At 38.5% G+C, this 23,443-nt stretch overlaps 1 protein-coding gene across 1 annotated transcript in view; it reads left to right on the top strand.

The window, feature by feature from the left end:
• KDM7A (lysine demethylase 7A) overlaps positions 1-23,443 on the top strand; it is a 101,874-nt gene that overhangs the window by 24,310 nt on the left and 54,121 nt on the right. Inside the window, exon 2 of the mRNA XM_030826091.1 lies at positions 21,837-21,922. Within this exon, the coding sequence (XP_030681951.1) occupies positions 21,837-21,922 (86 nt within the window). The remainder of the gene's footprint in view (positions 1-21,836; positions 21,923-23,443) is intronic.

Raw genomic sequence — 23,443 nt, 5'->3', positions numbered from 1 at the left:
TCCTCTCTTACATTCTTCCTATTTTGATACTTTTTTAAAGGCTAACTTTGTGTGCCTGGTGTTTTGAGTCACTTTCTTTTTTGTGCTAGCCTATCCTTATTTTCTTTATATCAAAGGATCAAAGTTTTCTTTAGAGCCCATGGTGACTGGGTGAACGCAGTCCCTTCTGTTTGGTTCAGGGACATCTTTCCTCTTACCTGCTCTTCCACCCATCCAAATGCCAAGTAGTCAGCGCTGGAGTCTACTCCCTTAATTTTTCTCTTCTTATCTTTGCCTTTGTGGGCATCCAACCTGTAGTAGAAGAGGTCATATCCCCAATCTGAACTTGATTATTCAGTTTTCTCATTCTTTACCCCGTAAGCAATTGATTATTCTCTTAAAGCTCCAAAGTGTCACACCACTCTCCCTCAGGATCACTTGTTGGGGCCACCCATCTCTTCAGGAGTGTTACCACCTCAGCCCTAGGGGAACTGCTACTTGATTTACCTTGGTATTACATCCTGATAAGCCCATCATAAAGTTGAAAAATCCTAAATCGAACCATTGTAAATCGGGGACTGTCTGTCTTGTGCTTATCTCTTGCAGGTCTGCAGAGTGTTTTGTTTTGCAGCCCTACCCCTCACCCCAGGGAGGCTGCTGATTCAGTCACCACCTCAGACATTCTAAGAGGACAGAACAAAGAAAGACCCTGATACAAGCTTCTTAGGACTTCAAGTAATGTTAGGATATGAGTGACTTTTCTTCCCTTTCCTTCCCTTCCTCTCCACCGCATCAGTCATTTTTTAGTTTCATTTACCACCATCACATTTCAGGCTTTCATTGGCCACTATCACAGTTTCTGCCATATCAGTGTAACACTTTTGATGCTTATTTAATATTTTTCTTTAAAACTGCTTTAAATGGATTTTATTTTTAAAAATTTACTTGCCTTAAACAGAGGTGTCTTCTAAATCGTGTTAGTGATGCTCACGCTACATTTTAATAGGTATAAGAAAATATATATTTATTGAAATAAAAAATATTATCTAAAATGTGTACCTATAAGATTGTCAGAAGGGTAATGATGATTGATAGGCTAGTAGACACAGAGAAAGGGTACAGGTTTCTTTTTTAATGGAAGTCAAGGATTGAAGAACTTAAATAAGCAAATGAGAATGGCTGTACAAAGCAGGAGGCTTAGTAGAATTTGTCCCACTGGCAGGACAAACTTCCTGGCCTTCAATTTCCCATAAAGCTGCCCTGTTGCCAGTGATATGCTGATTGCATCTGGATCCCATCAGGTCCAGCCATTCTTGTGGTTATACAGGTCCTGAGGTCCTCTTGATTCCTCCCTATTTTACCGGTGACATTGCCTGTTCCAGGGATGTGAGAAACTGCCCACAGCCTCAGGACGGTCCTCAGTATGAATGGCAAGATTGGGTGAATTGATGATCAACTTCTCAGGAATCTCATCTTCCTTGGAGGCCTCAAGCCTGCTTGAAGTCTATTCCTACACATATGCATAACGCTACACTTTGGGCCAAAGTTTATCTTAGTGTGGAAACGTGTTCAGATTTAAGAAATTTCTGGAAACAATTTCAAAAAGAAAAGGCAACTGCTAAGTCATATAGATTGTGGTCTTTGCTGTAGTTGGAAATTATCTTTAGGTGTATTAGATCCCATCCACTCATCCATTCAAGGACCTGGCTTCAACAGTTGTATCCCTACCTCATCATTTTTTTTTGTTAGCATGCCAATTGTATGCATATATCCTTTATTTTAATTTTTAATTTTAATTTTTTTTTTCCAAGATGGAGTTTTGCTCTGTTGCCCAGGCTGGAGTGCAGCGGCATGAACTCGGCTCACTGCAATCTCCGCCCCCCGGGTTCAAGTGATTCTCCTGCCTCAGCCTCCTGAGTAGTTGGGATTACAGGTGTGTGCCACCACGCCTGGCTTTTTTTGTATTTTTAGTGGAGACAGGGTTTCACCATGTTGGCCAGGCTGGTCTTAAACTCCCGACCTCAAGTGATCCGCCCACCTTGGCCTCCCCAAGTATGGGATTACAGGCATGAGTCACCAAGCCTGGCCTATATCCTTTATTTAAAAAAAAAAAACAAAAAACCCTTTTTTTGACTGACATCCCTTTTCAGCTGCAGCCCTGTTTCTTTGCTACCTTTGTAGCAAAATTCACCAGGTTGTTCCTACTTGCTGTTTCCAGTTTTTTGTTTTTTTTTCCTTTCCTAGGAAATGAGAGAGGTCCCATTTTCTCTTGTAGTCAATCCAGTCAGGCTTTCATTGTTACCACTCTATTGAAACAGTTCTTTTCAAAGTTATCAGTGACCATCACCTAACTTGGCATCTGGGGAACCCCTGTGCTGATTTTCCTTCTGCTTTGCTACCCCTCCTTCTCAGTTCTTACTGCAATTCCTTCTCGTCTCCCTGATCCTTTACTGCTGGGTACCCCACGGTAATTCAGTAGTTTTTCCAGCACTCATCTGTTTTCTTTCGTAGCTCTCTCCCCTGAGCTCTAGTCTTGAATATAAATTGCCAACTTTATATCTCCACTTGGGTGAATAGTAGGTAGGCCAACCTTGAGTGTATGCAGAATGAAACCCCACAACTCCCTCCCTTCCTGATCAGAACTGCTCCTCCTGTAGTCCTCTTCATTTCACTTAATGGCAGTCCTTCTTGTTGTTCAGGGCAGAATTTTTGGAGTCATCCTTGATTATTCTCTCATAATCTGCACTAAATTATTTGGCCAAATGCTGTTCGCTTACCTTCAGAATCTCACTACTACTGGTTGCCTTCATCACTATCCTTGTGTAAGATGGGCTTATTGAAGTAGCCTCCTAACTGGTCCCCCTCTGTCTGCCCTCCAGAAGCCAGAGTGGTGCTTTTAACATGTAAGTTGTAAGTCAGTACTTAAGTGAACTTTAGTGGAACACTTGTCCTCTTAAGGAAAACTTCTTTGAAAATTCCCTGCTCATTGCCACAATTTCTTCCTTTCTTTTTAAATAGTTCCTGAAGTATTTCTTTCTCTGAGGAACGTCTCTTAAGATAGCTAAGATATTTTAATCCCTTTTGCAGCAAAGACTATTGCCCTTTTCCCACCTGCTTCAACATTTCAATTATTATGATTATGATTATGATTATGATTATTATTTTTTTTTTTGAGACGGAGTCTTGCTCTGTGGCCCAGGCTGGAGTGCAGTGGTGTGATCTTGGCTCACTGCAACCTCCGCCTCCTGGGTTCAAGCAGTTCTCCTGTGTTGGCCTCTCGAGTAGCTGGGATTACAGGTGCGCGCCACCACACCCGACTAATTTTTTTGTTTGTTTTTTGTATTTTTAGTAGAGACAGAGTTTCGCCATGTTGGCCAGGCTGGTCTGGAACTCCTGACCTCAAGTGATCCACCCACCTCGGCCTCCCAAAGTGCTGGGATTACAGGCATGAGCCACCATGCCCTGTCTTAATTATTTCTTTGTTTGTTAATTAATTAATTAATTAATTAGAGTCTTACTCTGTCGACCAGGCTGGAGTGGTATTGCATGATCACAGCTCACTGCAGCCTTGACCTCCCAGGCTCAAGCGATCCTCACACTTCAGCCTCCCAAGTAGCTGGGACTACAGGCATGCACCCACACGCCCAGCTAATTTTTAAATATTTTTGTAGAGTCAGAGTCTCACTATGTTGCCCAGGCTGGTCTTGAACTCCTGGACTTAGGTGACCCTCCCACCTCGGCCTCCCAAGACCAGGGTTACAGGCATGGGCCACCGTGCCTGACCTCAGTGTTTTTACATAATGGTGTAGTCTCATAAGAGATTCATGGTAGCTGAGCCTACCATAGTTCAGCCTAAAGCTGAGGCTACCCTCAGTGATGGGACAAAAAAATCCATCGATTTTATTCATGTCTTTAGAACTGTCACATAGTGAGTTGCTAGAAATTATTTTTCTCTCTGGAGAATTCCTAAGATCCAAAGATCGTTCTTTTCCTCCTATACAGATCAATTGTGGATTTCCTCATCAAGTTGAACAATTGTCCTTGATCTTTGTTCAGTAATTATTAAATATTACCCAAGTATTATTTACTTAACCTGTACCTATTTACCTGTAACTATTTATTATGCCATTTTGTGTATATTCCTATTCAGTGTTTATCCCTGAGAGGATGCTGAGATAAGAGAATAGAGAAGACGGTGAGTATGAAGATGAGCGTATCTGTACAAGAAATGTGCAAGTTAAGGGTGTGTGCATTAGAGGTTTGAGAGGCTAGGCTTGTGCGTTTGCAGCAGGCTCTGTAGGAGCCCCACCTGGACCCCCTGGCTTTCTCTATTTCCATCTCTGTCTCTGTCTGTGTCTGTGGAGTACTTCTTGCTGAAAGCACCTGATACTTGGCCTGAGGGCATCCCTGGCTGCAGGAGCTCAGCAGCTTGTACTTGAAGCGGGTCTGAAATGCTGGGGCATTATGCCTCTGGGATAGCCCTCAACCATTATCTAATGGGAGATAGTAGATAAATACCTAGCTTCCTCTCCCTTTGGGTGGGACCTTTCTGAAACCTCTTATACTTAGTCTTCCAAATGTCCCCAGGGCTGCCTCCCTTTCTGTGTCTCACTTTTCCATTCACTTACCAGTGCTTCCAGGGATCACTTCCCTTGTGAATGCCTGCAGTCCAGTCTCAGGTTCTGCTTATGGGGTACTCCAACCTTAAACCAGTAGGTAAATTGTTAATGAAAAGAAAGATCATAAGCAAGAGATAGAGGATTTGAAAATAGAGTTTGGATTTCATTGATAACAGATTTTTCACATGATGATCGTGTTTGTGTGTTAACGCCTGTGTAATTATGTGATTTAATTTACCTGTGTCTGTGTGCAAAATGTATTGTGAACATGGCTGTCAAAGTAGAATATGAAAGCTGCTTTCTTACCTTATTGAATAGTTCTCTGGTCCTGCTGCCTTCAAAAAAATACACTGCCTTGAAGGTTATTTGTGATATGATTTTAATTTGAAGCTGTTTGTTGCTGTTTTATTTCTCTCTTCCTTTAGAATCGCTTCTTTTTCAAAACACTAGAAACCTCCCATTATGGTAAGTAACCTTTAGCATGAAAACTGTTGCAATGAAGTGTTAACATTTCACAGATTAATTGGCATATAAGAAAACTAGCAACCACTTTACCATCTTTGGGGAATGATATGGTCTACATTCGTAAGATTTTCCTATAACTGAAAGTTCTACTTGTGAAATGTAACTGTCCTCAGAAAAGTTACTCAGGAGATTAAACTGCTTTAAATAGTGTAGTATTCTGTTAAGAAGAGCATGTCTGTCAAAATCCTTCTAAAAATAGTTGACATATAATTTTGTTGACTAAGTATCATGGACCTTAGTTATCTTCTGTGCCTGGGCTGCTAGGCTGTTTGTGCACTAAATTGCCCCACACCAGTGGCCATTTATCGATGGTGTTTTATCTCCTTCCTTGCTATTCTTTTTTCCTGTTGCCTGTTAGTCTGCTTTGACCAGCTGCCACTGTCTCCTTCTAATTTTGTTTTCTTAACTAGAGCAAAACAAGATGTCCACGTGGGATTAGGCAACAGGTCTTATTAAATTGCCCACTCCGTATTCTGATACACTGGTGACAAAAGGATGACCCTAGCCAGGAACGGAGTCAAGCTGTGCAAAAGGGATTTGGCAAATATCACTTAAATAAACCTGGCAGGCAAGGTTGGAATTTTTGAAATCAGAGTGCTTGTGGTGCTAGATTATAGCTTTGAATTCTTACCCTAGGATAGAAGCTATGCCTGGTGGGTAAGGGTAGCCCTGGCTTCCAGGTAATCTTATCTAGAAGAAAATCATATGGTGGGCTTAGAGATATGTTACATCTTGCTTCTTATGTAGGTCTTGTATTTTGATCTACTTAAGAAGATTTGACTCAGTCATTAGACTTCAGCCTAGAAAGTGCCCTACAAATATTTGTTAATTATGTTGTAATAAGGGTAATTGGAGACAATTTGTTTGTTTCTTTTGAGGTTAAAAAGATAGTTTTAGAAAGTTTTAGTGTATGATCAGTTATTGACTTCTGTGGTTCATATGCATTCATTAACGTGCTTTGTTAGTATTCAGTAAATGCTTGGTAATGCTGTTACCATTTTAGTCTCCTGTGTTGATAAAGGGGTGGTTTTACTATACACTTGGTTTATTGGTACTTTGTACCAATTGTAAAATTGCAAAACATTAAAAATGTTTTAATTTTGTAAATTTAAATCGTAAAGTTGTAACAGTTATAATTATAAAAACAAATTTATAATAAACTCTTCATAGCTGATGAGTCTGAAAATTAGCTTCCAAGGCAATTTTCCAAGGTGGAAAATAATAACCCATGAAGTGTTTTGGGGGGGGGAAAAAGAGAGAGAGAGAAAGACCCGAGGTTGTGTACAGTATTTATCACTTATGCTTGATCCCCATCGTGGAAATTCAAAGTGCTCGTTAACTTGTTGAATTCACTGAGAAGTATTGCTGGTAAATAAAGGTGATTCGATCTCAGCCCAGTGTCTCCCTTATGTTTCTCTTATGAACTGTGGAATCTTTTTGTGAATAACTTTGACTCCTGCAGGACACTGTTTTTTGTCTTTTTTTTTTTTTTTAATTTTAAGAGACAGAGTCTTACTTTGTCTCCCAGGCTGGAGTGCAGTGGTGCAGTCAGCTCACTGCAGCCTCAAACTCCTGGGCTCAAGCAATCTTCCCACCTTAGTGTCCTGAGTAGCTGGGGCTACAGGTACATGCCACCATATCTGGCAAATTTTTAAAAACTTTTTTTTTTTTGTAGAGACGGGGATCTCATTATGCCCAGGCTGGTCTTGAACTTCTGGCTTCAAGAAGTCCTCCCGCCTTAGCCTCCCAAAGTGCTGGGATTTTAGACATGAGCTACTGTGCCTGTCCAGGACACTTAAAAAAAAAATGCTTTTTAAGAGAATGCTGTAGAGCCAGTCCTCGCTTTGCAGGGTTCTGGTGTGCACTGATTTCAGTTATCATTAGATAACAACACTAGTCACCCAGGATTCAAATTTCAGTCACCATGGTGTGTTACCTGTGCATGAAGTACAGACTCTTCAGTATGCAGATCAGAAATCACTGCAAAAATAACAGGCACGCGTCTGTTCTTCAGTTTACACACAGACAGGAGAGCCTGTTTTGCTGCCTCCTTGCCTCTCAGTAATAAACTTACATGACCTATTAGCAAAATAGATAATCGAAAGTGGGAAGTGGCCAGTAAAAATGAAAGAGCAACAAAGAAACAAAAAATGATAACTCTGGAAGTAAAATCCAATTGAGCATAAATGGAGTAATAAAATAAGTAACTGACAGTGGGAACACTGCCACTGCCACCATTTGTGGAACTCTAGACAGGCAGCCAGAGGCACTTAGTGCAGGCATGCTAAATGGCATAATGTTTTAAATTATGGTGTACTAAAGAAGTATTAGTTTTACTATGTTTTCATTTCTCTATACATTAAAACCAACAGTAAGAGAGTTCTTAATGCTTTGACAGACATTTTTAAAGTTCACCAGAACAATTGTAATTTCCCCCATTGATTATTAAAATCACTTGGCATGATTTCAGCTTGCGTGGTAACTTTTTTTTTTTTTTTTTGAGACGGAGTCTCGCTCTGTCGCCCAGGCTGGAGTGCAGTGATGCGATCTCGGCTCACTGCAAGCTCCGCCTCCCGGGTTCACACCATTCTCCTGCCTCAGCCTCCCGAGTAGCTGGGACTACGGGCGCCCACCACCACGCCCAGCTAATTTTTTGTATTTTCAGTAGAGACGGGTTTCACTGTGTTAGCCAGGATGGTCTCGATCTCCTGACCTCATGATCTGCCCACCTCGGCCTCCTGCATGGTTACTTTTATGGTCCTGCACTACCATGCAAAGCAAGGACCGCCTATATTTTTCTTACATTTGCCAGTCATTGATCATGTGACCTTTAGTGGAAATTAAGTATTACAAAATGGCCAGCACTTTGGGAGGCCGAGGCGGGCGGATCACGAGGTCAGGAGATCGAGACTTTCCTGGCCAACATGACGAAACCCCGTCTCTACTAAAAATACAAAAATTAGCTGGGTGGGGTGGCGCGTGCCTATATTCCCAGCTACTCGGGAGGCTGAGGCATGAGAATCACTTGAACCCAGGAGGCAGAGGTTGCAGTGAGCTGAGATGGTGCCATTGCACTGCAGCCTGGTGACAGAGCGAGACCCCGTCTCAAAAAAAGGAATTACAAAATGGACTTTGAGGAACCTGTAATGACAAATTATCTTTTGAAGGGATCCAACATGTGAATAGGTTAAAAATCCTTCTTACACTTTATGTACTTCACATATTGCCCTGACTTGTATGTTTCGAAATAGAATGGTCCAGTGCTTGCTGTTGACCTTTCCTGGCAACTCAGTGCCACCTATTTTGCTATTGATGGATACTTCTGATTTGTAATTGTGTTGGATTTTTTTTTTTGAAACGGAGTCTCACTCTCGCCCAGGCTGGAGTGCAGTGGAATGATCTCAGCTCACACTGCAACTGCCGCCTCCCGGGATCAAGTGATTCTCATGCCTCTCAGCCTCCCAGGTAGCTGGGATTAAAAGTGTGTGCCACCACGGCCAGCTAACTTTTGTATTTTTAGTAGAGTTGGGGTTTTGCCTTGTTGCCCAGGCTGGTCTTGAACTGCTGGCCTCAAGCAATCCATCCTCCTTGGCCTCCCAGAGTGCTAGGATTCCAGGTGTGGGCCACCACTTCTGGCCGTGTATTAAAATTCTTTGAGGTCTCTGGGTCATATATAAATTTCCACATAGGATTGTTACCAGTTATGTCAAGATTTTTGTGGTTCAGACCCCTACTCTAACTCATCTTTCATCAAGAATGAAAAAGCATGCTAAGGATATTAAGTTCTCCTTAGAATATTACCTTAGTTTCTGCTCCAGCAGAGAGGCCTTTAATATGAATGCTTTCTCTTGGCTTGGCTTGGTTTGGAATGTGTTTGTTCCCCTTAGATGCAGGCCCTGAAGACTATTTATGAGATGGGAAAGGTTAGTAGGAAAACTAGATCTACTTGATTTGCCTTAGTTGACTCTTGTCCATTGTAGTTGATTCATCACTAAGTGTCCTGGATATATGTTTTTGCTATTATCTTTTATCCCAGGGTATGATCTCTTATTCCTGTGTATATTCAATCTTCTGTAGGTTTCATTAGGCCCTAGAAAATATAGCTTTCCCTTTCTATACTTGCAATGGGAAATAAAACTGTCAGCTGGATTGGAGAGTTTCAGATGCTCATTCATTCATCTTTTAAAGATCCTATTTATTTCGTTTATAATCCATTTATCTTCTTCTTTTACTGACCTTCCAAATGTCAGATTAAGATAGGGACATTTAGGAACTGCATGAAAGGAAAAGTAAATGGGCATAATATATACATTTGTGATGAATAAAGACCTTTTTTTCTGTACAAGAGGATTATAGTTTTCTGAACCTAAGTAATCAGGAATACTGTGTCCTTTTTCATTGAAAAAAGGTATGGACATTTCAGAATAAATTCTTGAAAGAAAAAAATAATCAGTTCTATACTTTCCCCCTCACATTCATTTTCTATCCCTTTATATTTGCAAAATTTATATTTAAACGGGATCCAAGATGGTAGCCCAAGCGAATGTCTCCCTGATATTCTTGGCACTCCTGCTTTATGTCAATCAGTAAATACTGTGTGAGAATCCACTATGTAATCAGCTTTAGGTAGATCTGTGGGCATTGGGAAATTCTGAATTAAATGTTACCCATGTCTTTAAGGAGCTTAAAGTCCAACGAAGCTTTCATAGGAAGCTTTCATAGGAAGTCACTTCCTATGAAAATTTGGTGTCGCACTAGCCATTATGCTAGAGTTTTAGATCAATAGTTCCTCAGTGCCATTTTTCTGCTGAGATTGCTGCAAAAGAGTCACCTGGGGAACTTGTTAAGAACAGAGATTATTGTGGTGGGGCATGGTGGTTCACGTCTGTAATCCCAGCACTTTGGGAGGCTGAGGTGGGTGTATCACCTGAGGTCAAGAGTTCGAAACCAGCCTGGCCAACATGGTGAAACCCCATCTGTACTAAAAATACAAAAAATTAGCTGGGTGTGGTGGCTCATGCCTGTAATCCTAGCTACTTGGGAGGCTGAGGCAGGAGAATTGCTTGAACCTGGGAGGCGGAGGTTGCATTGAGCTGAGATTCTGCCATTGCACTCCAGCCTGGGCAACAAGAGTGGAACTCGTCTCAAAAAAAAAAAAAAAAGAACAGAGGTTATCGGGCAACACTCGTTAACTTTCCCTGTAGGTCAAAGGTGGGGCTCAGGAATGTGTTTTCCTTTTTAAAAACAAACAATATACACTGCTGATTTCAAAAGGTATAGAGAAGGTTCTATGGTGAAAAGCAATTCTCCTCTTCTCCATTCTATATCCATTTAGTTTTCTTTTCCCAGAGGCAACTGCTGTTACCAATTTCTTGCATGCCCTTCCAGACATACACCTTTCATTTACAAACATAGGGATGGAGGGGGGGATCACATACAAACTGTTATGCACCTGGCTTTTGTTGCTTTACAGCGAACGTATCTAGGAGATCTTTCCATATTCCTACTTATAGAGCTGCATCATTCTTTTGAAAGGCTGCCTTGTAGAAGCTTATAAAAGCTCTATAGGGGATTCTAATGCATAGCCAGGTTTGGGAGCCACAGATAGACTGAGTGTTAAAGGGATTTAGAAAGTTTTCAGTGTGTTAATTCCTTATGTCTTGCATTTCATGAGGAACTGGACTCAGTAAACATTTTATTGTACTTCTAGGTACTAGCAAGCTTTAGTGTAATGTTTCTTCTTGTAGAATTCGTCAGTCAAAAATAGTGACGGTAGTAGGGTGTGTTTATTTCTTTATTGATGACACCCTGTGTGGTGGTCAAAGCAGCTAGAAACAGGAAGGTTTTCCCATTTTCCATCTCTGGGCTCAAGGTGCTTAGTGCTGTTTCACCTTTCCTTAGTGTTAAGGGAGGTGGGAATGGATAGAGAAGAAGACAGAAAGCAGGTAGTAAATTACACCATAAAACTTCCTCTGCCAAAGGAATCATTTTTCTCTACGCTCCTTTCACTCTAATACCTATATTTAAGAGAGGCATATAAATATTCACATCTGTTGTAGAACTTCACATACATACTGTTAGGTATATACACACTTCAGATATATATTACAGATAGCATACTTCTTGCCTTTGTTAACTTAAAAACATTGCCAAGCAAACCTTTATGAAATTGATACTATTTATCATCATGGCAAGTTTTTTCTTCCCTAAGATGATTTACAAAGCTCTTATCAAATTCTCACATCATATTCATTTTGGAACGACATTTATTTGCTGTATCACAGTTTATAAATAATAGTCTTTATCTCCACAAAAATAGCAGATATACTGGACACTGTTTGTATCCTAATTTCTTTAGTCTGTGTAGACATTCCTCATACCCAGCCAGGTAGGCAGAAAGTAGGCTGAGGAATAAGAGAGTATTAACTTGAGAATTTCACTGTCCTTTTCACCACAGGACAGTGAAAAGTAAATATAGTTAGCTTCTTGAATATTTCAGAAATGTAAAGCACCTCCTCCTTCTTTAGAACATTCTAATAAAAATTATTACCTTCATGAAAGAATGATTTGTGCTTATTTGTAAGGATGCATTCACCATTTGCATGGCTAGTTACTCTGTGTCCAAGATGTCAGGCAGTAAAGAGCAAAATAACAAGCATTTATGTACTTGAAGCAAATAATGTATCACCATACGAATCATATTGATGTGTATATTTCACATATTCATTGTGGGACAAATTTAATTAGAAGCTTGTCAACAGGATTTTTAGCTTTTTGGGGGGTATGTTTTGTACCACTGAGTGCACATCTTGGCTCTTCAACCTTACTTTCCTCTCATGTTGTTTGGTCAATTCCTTTTTATAGTGTCTTTCTCCCTTCACTCTTACTATCATAGATTCTTTTAATCAGCTGGTTGGAAATAACTCTGGAAGCCCTGGGACAGTTGGAAGCATGAGCCCTGCTGTTGGAGGTAGGAAAAGTGAACCATAAGTGAACCTTAAGAGATTATTGTGAACCAAAGGAATTTGGTTCAGAGTATGCATTTAGTTCAGACCCCTTAAGCATATAGTATGCCACTAAACAGCTTTAATGTGTCAATTATATAATCTTCACAAAAGTGGAAACATGCCATATTCAATTTATGAAGAAAGCGTTTAATTTTGTGAAAACAGTTTTATGTCAGCAAGAAAATAATAGAAGTTGGGTTTTTCTGGGCCACAAATTTAATCATACATTACCAGTTTGATTTTTCACTGGAAATAATTCATACAAATTATAAATTTTTACCTTAGCTGATATCTGGTAATAAAATGATATATCTCAGGGTTAAAACATTGTATAAAACTATTAACAATTTAAAAGTGAAAATGCCTATTGGCATCCTAGTATTTTTAGTAAGAATGTCAACTTATTAAGCCAATTAATAAGCTTTATTTTTACTGGCTAGCAACATAAGATTTTTGGACAACAAAACCATTGTTCTATAGTTTCATTCTAAGCATTTTATGTATATTAATTTTCTTAAAAATCCTTTGAGGGAGTTTACTGTTACTATTTCCCATCTTTACAGATGAGGAGACCAAAAAAAAAAACAAAAAACAAAACAAAACAAAAACAGGTAAAGTAAGTTACCCGAAGTCACACAGCTTACTAAGTGGGGTAGCTGGGATTCTAACACAGGCAGACTGACTCTAGAGAGAGAGATTTTTCTCAACTCCACCATCTAAAATTAATTAAAAATGGAAAACAAATTCTCTTTTTTTTTTTTTTCTTGAAGCATAGCCATTTGAGTGCCTGGTGTGTGCTCTGAAGAGACATTATTGAAGAAAAAAATATTAAGCCCAATCATAAAAGCCTAGTTCCTATTTGGGCTCAAACCTCATAGCTAATAAGCTGTTGATTAGGGCAGTGTTGGCTGACTGGAACCTGGTAGAGCCATGATAATAATATTAATAGCTGCTGTTTGTGACTTAGTATGTTTACTGTGCCATGGCTTACTATAGGCTTAGTCCCATGCTTTACATACTGACATACATTGTCCTGCTTAATCCCAGGGCAACGCCTGCTCCTCAGGCAGATTGAGAAACTTGCTCCAAGTCAGAACAAGTCGAGCTGGAAATCAAATCAAGTCTTTCTAATTCTGCAATCTGTGCATCCCATTGAAGCCAGTTGATATGTGTTTATCTGGTGTCATGGAAGTAGTAGACTGAGGAGACCTTGCCTCTCCTATAGCTGTCTCTAGACCTAAACTGACCCCAGAATCAAGATAGGAAAGGAAACATGCAGAGCAAGCTGTCAGCTACCCTCTGTATTCCTGGAGTTAATTCACCTCAAAGGCCACTCCCCATCCTCCTGTTAGTGTGGGACTTTAGGGGTACACAATGACTCTGTCCTCTGATTATGTCACATGTCACAGTGAAGAAAATGAGTAGTTAGGTGCTTTGGATGAGAAGGTGAATTTCTGATACATAGGTGAAAACTTGAAGCAAAATTTCCGATGTATAAATCTCATTACCACAGCCTTCTACTGTCTAAGGAAAGATAAAAGTTGTACTTTACATGTTGAAAGATCATTCCCTTTTTACCAACTGTTAAGAATTTTAAGAAAATTCTTTAAAAAATTCAAACCGAATAGAATTTAAAAAAACTTTGCCACAATATATTGGTTTTAAAGTAAATTTGCAGCACAGTTAATAGTCAACAAAAATTTACTGTGATCATCTTGTACTTGGTATTGAGAGATAAATCTTAAGGAGCTCAGTTCAGGGAATAGGATATAAAAATTGCTCAGTATTAAACAATGTTAGACCATAAATCAGTGGAAATGTGTTTTATTTTCCTACCCTTTTGATAGGAAATGTGTATCAGTAAAATGTCGAAGGACTTTCTGTGGTGTGATCAAGTGAGGTATCATCAAGGAGGAGGAATTTGGGGCTTTGAAGACTAGGTAGTGTATAAGATTGTTCGGTGAAGAATGGGGAGAGTATCTGAGGCAAGAGGAATATCTAATGAAGTCCACTGACAGTAAGATCTGAAAGAATTTGGCCACCCACTCTTCTAACACCAAGAGTAGAGAATATAAATGAGAGTATTATCCGAGAGGAAAAGAGAATGTTTGGCTGATCCTAGGGAATTTCGGTTAGTCATTAATTCAATTCAGTTCTCATCAAGTGTCAGAAAAAAATGCCAGCTAAGCAACAATTTCAGAAGATTAAGACAATGGAAAGTGCTAAAGTTGTCACTGCCCCACTCACCAAATGGCAGTGAGACTGTTCTATAGATGGAAGCTATTCAGCAAAGGTCAGATTGTCACCCTGCAGGAAAACACCTCCCTTGTGCCCTCACACACAAAGTGGTCTAATAAGCTAAACATTTTGCTGTTAGGAAAAAGTGTCACAGTCTGTATATGAAGGAAAGTTTTACAAGAGAAATAAATGGAGTGGAAGAGGCTAAAGAAGGTTATGTGCCAGGTTTGAAAGTGATCCTTAGAAAATTTGCTTTCAGAGTTGTGTGCTTTGTGTGTCCTACTGCACTTACTCTTAACATATCTGTCATGATTTTAGCAAGTTTTTAGTAGGGAGGCAGTGAGTGAAGGATGGAGTGGGTGATAAAGAGAGTAGGGAGAAGTTATGCCTCCCTCTGAGAGAGAAATGGAAGTGTAGGCAGTAGTTCCTTTTGGTTCCTTTGAAAGGCCTGAGATAATTCTTGGTTTAGGAACGTTAACTTTTTGTGTTTAATTTTATTTTTTAAAATTGTATTTTGTATGGTTAATTTAAATGGACTGTTTTTCAGATTTACTAGTTTATCAGATTTCCTGTTTTTATTGATATATCGAATTTACTGTTGTGTTGAAATTTCAAAATAAATGTAGCTATAAATGTTTTACCAGTTGATTAGAACTGGCCCAAACCTGAAGCCTTCACTGACATTTCATAAAACAGATTATATGGGGTGAGGTGGGGTGACAAGTAGACACTAGAGAGAAGAACTCATGCATCATTGAAGATTAATAGTCATGTTCAGCCCAAGGTGTTCTTAACTCATTGAAATGTCCCTTTCTCCCCTTTTTTCCCTAACCCTCATGGGAGTCATTCTGATTTATGTATCTTAGATGTTCATGGAGAGTTTATGATATGCTGGTTTAGGTTTTTCGGGACACATCTAACATTTTTTTCTCAATTCTTTTGGTGTCACAATCACTTCTTGGGAATGAGGAATGTGGCCATGGTCAAGGTGAGACAAGACAAACCAGGGGTTTCTATAGAAAAAGTGCCAACTTGGCATCTGTTAACATTGAGTTTCTGTTTTGGTGGGAGTACGGCACCTATTTCTTTTGACACTTAATGAACCTTGCATTTAAAATCAGGGAAGTTTGGTTTTAAACTTGTTTTATTGAATGCAGAGATAGCTCTCATGCATCTTTTCACTTATCTGCACTGATCTTTTTGTTGCCCTTTAGCCACACACTGTTTCCACACTTGGATCTTATCACTGTTACAGATGATGCTACCTTGGAAATGTCAGATTCTGAACATTCTACTCTGTGGGCATAATCTCGCCTCCTTATAGGTCAATTGCTCAAGGCGTTCCACGGACTCAGTGCTGGGAGCCATTGAGACCCCTCAGATTATCTCACCATTTTCTCATTACCTTCTGTCTTCACATCTTTTTTGACTGCTTGCATTTCATGGGTCATCCTTTAATTCCCTTGTAAATATCAGGAACTCCTTTTCTGGTCATTACCTACAAAAACCCCAACTCTGGATGAATCCAATTTCCTACTCTGGGTCTGCACCACATGGGTGAACATTGTTGAAAAAAAATCACATAAATACATAGGAATGGTTTTGTATTAGGCTGTTTAAATGGTTTTGTATTAGGCTGTTTTTGCATCATTATAAAGAAATACGTGAGGCTGAGTCACTTATAGAGAAGAGGTTTAATTGATTCATGGTTCTATAGGCTATACAGGAAGCGTGGTGCCGGCATCTGCTCCTGGTGAGGCCTCAGGAAGCTTTCAATCATGGCAGAAGGTGAAGGGGGAGTAGGTGCTCTCATGGTGAGAAGAGGTGCAAGGGAGTGGGAGGGAGGTGCTATACATTTTTAAACCAGACCTCAGGAGAACTCACTGACCATCCCTAAGCACAAGACATTCCTGAGGGGTCTGCCCCTATGACCCAAACAATTCACACTGAGCTCCACCTCCAACATTGTGGATTACATTTCAGCATGAGGGGGTGTGTGTGTGTGTGTGTGTGTGCGTGCGTGTGTGTGTGTGGTGGGGACAGACATCCAAACTGTATCAGGTTTGGAATTGTCTGTCTGGAACCTCAGGTGGATTTGGACTCTCAACACTAGCTAGCAATGTTATTGTGTTTCTTAGTCTTTCGTTCTATGGATCACCCCTTTTATACTTCCTTTCCTCATACCTCTCTACCTTTTTCCATACTCAGCTGAGTGTCTCACACTAAACTTAGCTGAGAAAAATGGAAGCCCTTAGACTGTAGTATGAAGACCAGTTTATCTACTTTTTCTTTTGTCCCGTGTGCTTTTGGTGTCAGATCTAAAAAACCATATTCTGATCCGAACCCTTGAAGACTTACTCTTATGCTTTATTTCAAGAGTTTATAGTGTTGGTTCTTACCTTTAGGTATATCATCCAAGTTAATTTTTGTATATGGTGTGTGTTAGAGGTCCAAACACATTCTTCTGCGTATGTATGTTGTCTTATACCATTTGTAGAACAGACTCTTCTTTCCCCCTTGAATGATCTTGGCACTCTTGCCAAAAATCTAAGAGTTTATTTCTAGACTCTCAGTTCTATTCGGTGTGTCTATCCTTATGCCAGTACCACAGTCTTGATTACCATAGCTTTGCTGAGTAAGTTTGAAGTCGGAAAGTGTGAATCCTCCATCCAGTGATTCTTAACCTTTTCTTTGGGTTACAGGAACCTTTTTGAGTTTCTTATAAGAAACTATGGACCAAGGGAATTGTATGTAAAGATAGATACAATTTTGTATAACACTTATGTATTGAATTGGAAATTTATAATCTTTCAGTTAAAAAATAAGTTTTTAAACAATTAGCATATTCACCATTTGCTTTCTATGGGAAAAGTGATGTAAATCCAAATTGGACAAATAAAGTAAACTTATGTTCTACTCAAAAGCAAAGTGTAATAGCTTGATTTAGTTATGTGGATTCAGTATTCAAGCAGCAATGTCATGTTATTTGTTGACATCTTTTGGTTTTGACCTTTTGGGATTGTAGCAAGCTCTACTCAGACTCTAAAGACTTTACAGTAGCAAGTGTACTGGAGTTCTCTCAGGTGAGAGTAGGCTTGTTTTTGCATATCCGGAGGTCTCTGATTTATTGCTTTTGATATTTTGTTTATTAATCATTAAATTAATACATTTCAAGATTTTTGTTTACCTAATTTTTTACATGGTTGTGGGTAGAATTTTAATTGTGAAATTTAGTATTTTAATTGTGTATTAATTGTGTTGCGCATTTTTATTTAGTATTTTAATTGTGGAATAATAGGAAATGTGTCTAAAACATAAATCTACAGTTTAATCAATAATTATAAAATATACATCCATGTAATAATCATCTAGAACCCCAGGACACCACCTGCCATCCTTTTCAGATGACAGTCCTCAGAGGAAACCATCGTCATTTCAAGATCCATCTCTTCCTTGTTTTTTTAAGATAGTTTTATTATCCCTAAACAGTATACTTCGCTTTCCCTAGTTTTGAATTTTCTGCGTACATAGAATATATCATATGTACTCTTTTATGTCTTTTTTTTTTTTTTTTTTTTGAGACGGGGTCTTGCCCTGTCACCCAGGCTGGAGTGCAGTGGCACCATCTCGGCTCACTGCAAGCTCCGCCTCCCGAGTTCATGCCATTCTCCTGCCTCAGCCTCCGAGTAGCTGGGACTACAGGTGCCCGCCACCACACCTGGCTAATTTTTTGTATTTTTAGTAGAGATGGGGTTTCACCATGTTAGCCAGGATGGTCTCGATCTCCTGACCTCGTGATCCGCCCGCCTTCATTAACTTGTAGAATTCATTCATTTATTGTATGAGTTTTTTTTTTAATTTTCATTACCATGTAGAGTTCTGTTATGAGAATATACTGTATCCATTTTACTATTTATAGACTACACAAATAATGATTCTATAAGCGGTTGTGTATAGGTAGGTAGGTATCCTGGTGCACATGTGCCTGAGTTTCTTTAAGGTGTGTTTACCTAAAAGAGGATTTGCTTGGTAATTGAATAATCATAGAATATATGATTCTTCAGTTTTAGTGCAAAATTGTTTTCCACAATGGCCGTATCAGACTATCAATTTAAAGTTCCTGTTGCTCTACATCATCTTCAACACATGGTATCATCAGGCTTTTTAGTTTTAGCTGGTCTGTTGGGTATGTTGTGGTATTTATTGTGCTTTTAACTTATATTTCCCCCAGTTACTTATGAGGTTGTACACCTTTTTATGTGTGATTCAGCCACTTAGAGTTCCTTTTATGATGTGCCTATCCAAGTATTTTGTTCATTTTTCTATTGGGTTTTTTTTTTTTTTGTATTGATTTGTAGGAGTTCAGTATATTCTGGGTGTAATTCCTTTGGTGGCCACCTGTACTGTAATGTCTTCTGCTACTCTGGCTTATCATTTCACTCTTTATAGTTTAATGAGTAGGAGTTTATTTTAATATGGCTGAAGTTACCAGTTTTCCCCCTTGTGGACAGTGCTTTTTGTGTTTTGATTAAGAGAATCCTTGTCATAAAGTCATAAAGATATTTTCTATATTATGTTATACAACCTTTGTACTTCGTGTTTTATGTGTGTTTAGGTTTATCATCTACTTTGGAATAAATTTTTATGTTATGAGATAGCAAAATAATTCATTTTGCTTCCTTTAAAAAGATACATAAATATCTTTTTTATATATAAATATATATCATTTATGGATATATAAAATATCAAGCCTATTTTATATAAATATATTTTACATAAATATCTTATGTAGATGTTTCTTTTTATTTTAACAAAGATATGTATCTTTTTTTTTTTTTTTTTTTTGAGACAGAGTCTCACTGTATCTACCAGGCCGGAGTGCAATGGCGTGATCTCGGTTCACTGCAACCTCCACCTCCTGGGTTCAAGCGATTCTCCTGCCTCAGCCTCCCAAGTAGCTGGGATTACAGATATGCACCAACATGCTTGGCTAATTTTTGTATTTTTAGTAGAGGTGGGGTTTTACCATGTTTGCCAGACTGGTCTCAAACTCCTGACCTCAAGTGATCCACCCACCTCGGCCTCCCAGAGTGCTGGGATTACAGATGTAAGCCACCCCGCCAGGCCAGTATATCTTTTTTAAAATAAAAAGATACATATATATAAGATATTGATACAGAGGCTATATAAAAAGTGTCCAGGACCTTCTGTTGAAAAGTTTATTCTTGCCGTGTGCTCTTCCGTGCCTCCTGTTACACATGAATGCACACATCTACATGGATCTGGTTTTGGGCACTGGCATCTGTTTCATATTGCCTTGATTCCTAGAGCCTTAAAATAAGTCTTGATACTTGGTAGAGTTTTAGGGTGGGGGGTTTGTTTTGTTTTTGTTTTTGTGTTCTGTGAACACTTTGCATATTCTTGACCCTGTACATTTCCATATTAATTTTAGAACCAGCTTGTCAGGTTCTGCCAATCTTGATTGGAATTAAATTGAATCTATAAATCACTTTGAGGAGAATTAATTAATATCTTTACATTATTGAACCTCAAACCCATGGTCATGATGTATATCTCCCTTTATTTAGGTTTTCTTTAAAGTCTCTCAATAATAGTTTATACTTTTCCCTAAAAAAGCCTTGCATAGTTTTTGTTAAATTTATTCCAGTGTACTTGACATTTTTATGCGGTTGTACATGGTATGTTATTTCACTTTTTAGCTTTATATTGTTGGTTTATGGAACTAGAATTTTTTTATATACTAATATTTAGCAATCTTTTTCTTGATTCTTATGATTTCTCTATAGATTCTGTTGCATTTTCTGCATGTGTAACCATAGCATTTGCAGATGACAGCTTTTTTTCTAATTCCTATACCTTTTAATTCTTTTCCTTATTTTACTGTACCAGTTCGATCCTCCAGCACAGTGTTCACCAGAAGTAGTAATAGCAGGTATTCTTGCTATGTTCTTTTTTTTTTTTTTTTTTTTTTTTTTTTTTTTTGAGATGAAGTCTCACTCTGTTGCCTACTGCAACCTCTGCCGCCTGGGTTCAAGCGATTCTCCTACCTCAGCCTCCCAAGTAGTTGGGATTGCAGGCACCTGCCATCGTGCCCAGCTAATTTTTGTATTTTTAGTAGAGATGGGGTTTCACAATGTTGGCCAGACTGATCTTGAACTCCTGATCTTGTAATCCACCCGCCTCAGCCTCCCAAAGTGCTGGGATTACGGGCATGAACCACCACACCCACCTGCTGGGTGACTGCAGAGTGACTGCTTTCATGTTATTTGCATAGGATGTTTTAGAAGTACCCTTTTCCAGATTATGGAAGTATGCTCTAAGCTTGCTAAGAGGTTTTGTTGTTTACTTTTTAATCATACATAAATGTTGAATTTTATCAAATACTTGTCCTGAATCTCTTTAAATGATCATGATGTTTTTCTTTTAATCTAATAATGTGGTAAGTTTCACTGATTTAAGATTTTTAGTGTTAAAAACCACCTTGTATTCCTGGGATAGACCCAACTTGATATTTGCATCTTTACTCATAAATGAGGGTGACCTATAATTCTTTCCAAGTTTTGGTACCAAGATTATGCTGTCATTAAATGAGTTAGGGAGCTTGCATGTGAGGTCATCTGGGCCTGGAATCTTCTTTGTGGGTCAATTTTTAAAATTACTAAGTGATCGTTCAGGACTATTCAGGCACTCTATTTCCTCATGACTCAGGTTTGCCCATATCTAATATTTTAAATCTCTTAGCATAAAATTGTTCATAATATCCTCATTTATATCTAATGTCTTTAGGATCATTCCTAAAATGGGTTCTGCCTTTTCTCTTTTATCTTGGCCTTGCTAGAGGTTTGCCAGCTTTGTTAATCTTTTCAAAGAATCAGTTTTTGTCTTCAATGCTTTATTACATGTTTTCTATGTCATTGATTTCTGCTCTTTATTTTTCCTTCTATCTCTGTTTTTAAGGTTTGTCTATTCTTTTTGTAACTTCTTGAGGTAGATACATAGCTCATTAATTTCAGCCTTTTTTTCTAGCAGATGCATTTAAAGCTTTATGTTTCTGTTTACAAGTGCTTCATCCCACAAATTTTGTCATATTGTATTATCATTGTTCACATTTTAATATGATTTATCTTTTGACTCATTTTATTGACATTTTATAACAGGTGACATTCACATAATGGTTGAGGATTTTATGGCTTATAATTGCAGTATTTCTGATGTCTCTACTGCTGCTAGGAGAGAATTACTTTGAGTATAGTATATTCTCCCTCACACTCACTTAGCAAGTTTGTAGAGAACAGAATAAAATCTATCTTTATTTGTGTTTCTGTGCTCTACAAAAATGTGTTGGTGAGGTGGTTGTACATTTTCAGCTAAATTCCAACCACTGTATTATAGTTAGGCGAAGATTTTCAACTTACTTACATACTGATTTTGGTTTTCTTTGTCTTAGCTGTGTTGGAGTAGAAGAACATCATGCTGTTGACATTGACCTGTATCACTGTCCCAACTGTGCAGTTTTACATGGTTCCTCCTTGAGTAAGTACTGGATGCTTAAATAAAAATGGACATTTGAGAAAAATTGACATTTCAAACTTCCATGTACATGGTAATACTTTAATGATACTCTGAGGAGCTAGCTATATTACACCCTTCAAGAACTGTAGGGAAAGATTTTGCTCAAGGTATTTAGGATGTAGTTTTTGTTTCATTAAGTCAAAAGATTAAGGGGGGAAATGTACTGTCAGTCTTAATTGCCAGTGCAGAGTCCCCAAACTCAACTACATCGTTTGATATCTTTCAATTTGAGAAGTGTGGTAAAGTAAAATTTTTCTGTTTCTGGAAACTGATTTGACTTGTTTTGCTCTCTTCACAAATAGAAGATCTTTAGTAGTATTTTGGGAGAGTATACAGAGTAAGACTTTAATGCACTCATATGCCTTATATTTTAAGGAGAAAATGAGAGCATTGATAAGCTAAAATATTACTTACATTTTCTGAATTTGGTTGCTATATTGAGTATGTCCTGGAGTCCTGCCCAGCCATCCTGTCTGCCTGAAACTCCTTCCTGAGATCCGAGGAAGTAGAGATACAAGGACACACCAGACCAGGTTTCTGACCACACTCTTCTTCCTAAGAAGGGAGAGCAAAGCCAGGGAAGCCTCAGGCGTCTTTTGGAGTGGACCAGCATCACACCTAAAATGATATCTTTTTTCAGCTTTTTACAGATGCTTCAGAATCTTTTACAGATGCTTCAGAAGAATACATTGAAATATTGTTATTGTGCAAATGTGAGAGAAAAAGTCTTGGATTATGTTATAATTTTTTTTTTTTTTTAATTTGAGACAGGGTCTTGCTCTGTCACCCGTGCTGGAGTGTAGTGGTGCTATCATAGCTCACTGTAGCCTTGACCTCCTGGGCTTAAGTGAGCCTCCTGCTTCAACCTCTGGAGTAGCTGGGACCCACAGGCATGCTTCACTACGCCCAGTTAAATTTTTTGATGTTTTGTAAAGACAAGGTCTCACTTTGTTGCCCAGGCTGGTCTCGAACTCTGCGTCAGACTCCCAAAAGTGCTGTGATTACAGGCATGAACCACCACACTTGGCCTGTAATAACTATTTATTTTGACATTTTAGGCTGCAGACTAGCATTTTTATATTCACAAAAGTAAAGGGAAAACTATAGGCTTTGTCATTTTAAAACCTTTGCCTGAACGTACCTTGATATACACACTTGGGTTGGTTTCAGGTAACTTATATGACCTCTTTATTTTACATGCAGGTTTTTTCCTAGTACTTTTTTCCAATAGAGTAGACATTTTGTTCTATTATATTTTTTCAAAAGAGACTTGCAACTGACTGTTCATTTGTTTTGTTAGAAATATTAGTAATTTTTCTAATGTCTCTGTAAGATACTTAAAAACTTAAGCTACCTGAATACATTAAAATATTTCCTTTTAAAATAGAGGCTATTCCTTTTGTTAAGTATACAGCATAAAACTTGAAGTTAGCAAATTGGTGGAACTGTTACATGTGTAATTGACTAGTTTATTGTCATAAA

This window comes from Nomascus leucogenys, chromosome 13, assembly GCF_006542625.1.
Source record: "Nomascus leucogenys isolate Asia chromosome 13, Asia_NLE_v1, whole genome shotgun sequence".
Classification (NCBI taxonomy): Eukaryota; Metazoa; Chordata; class Mammalia; order Primates; family Hylobatidae; genus Nomascus; species Nomascus leucogenys.
The sequence above is the reverse complement of the archived record's forward strand: the minus strand, read 5'-3'. Positions and strand labels throughout refer to the sequence as shown.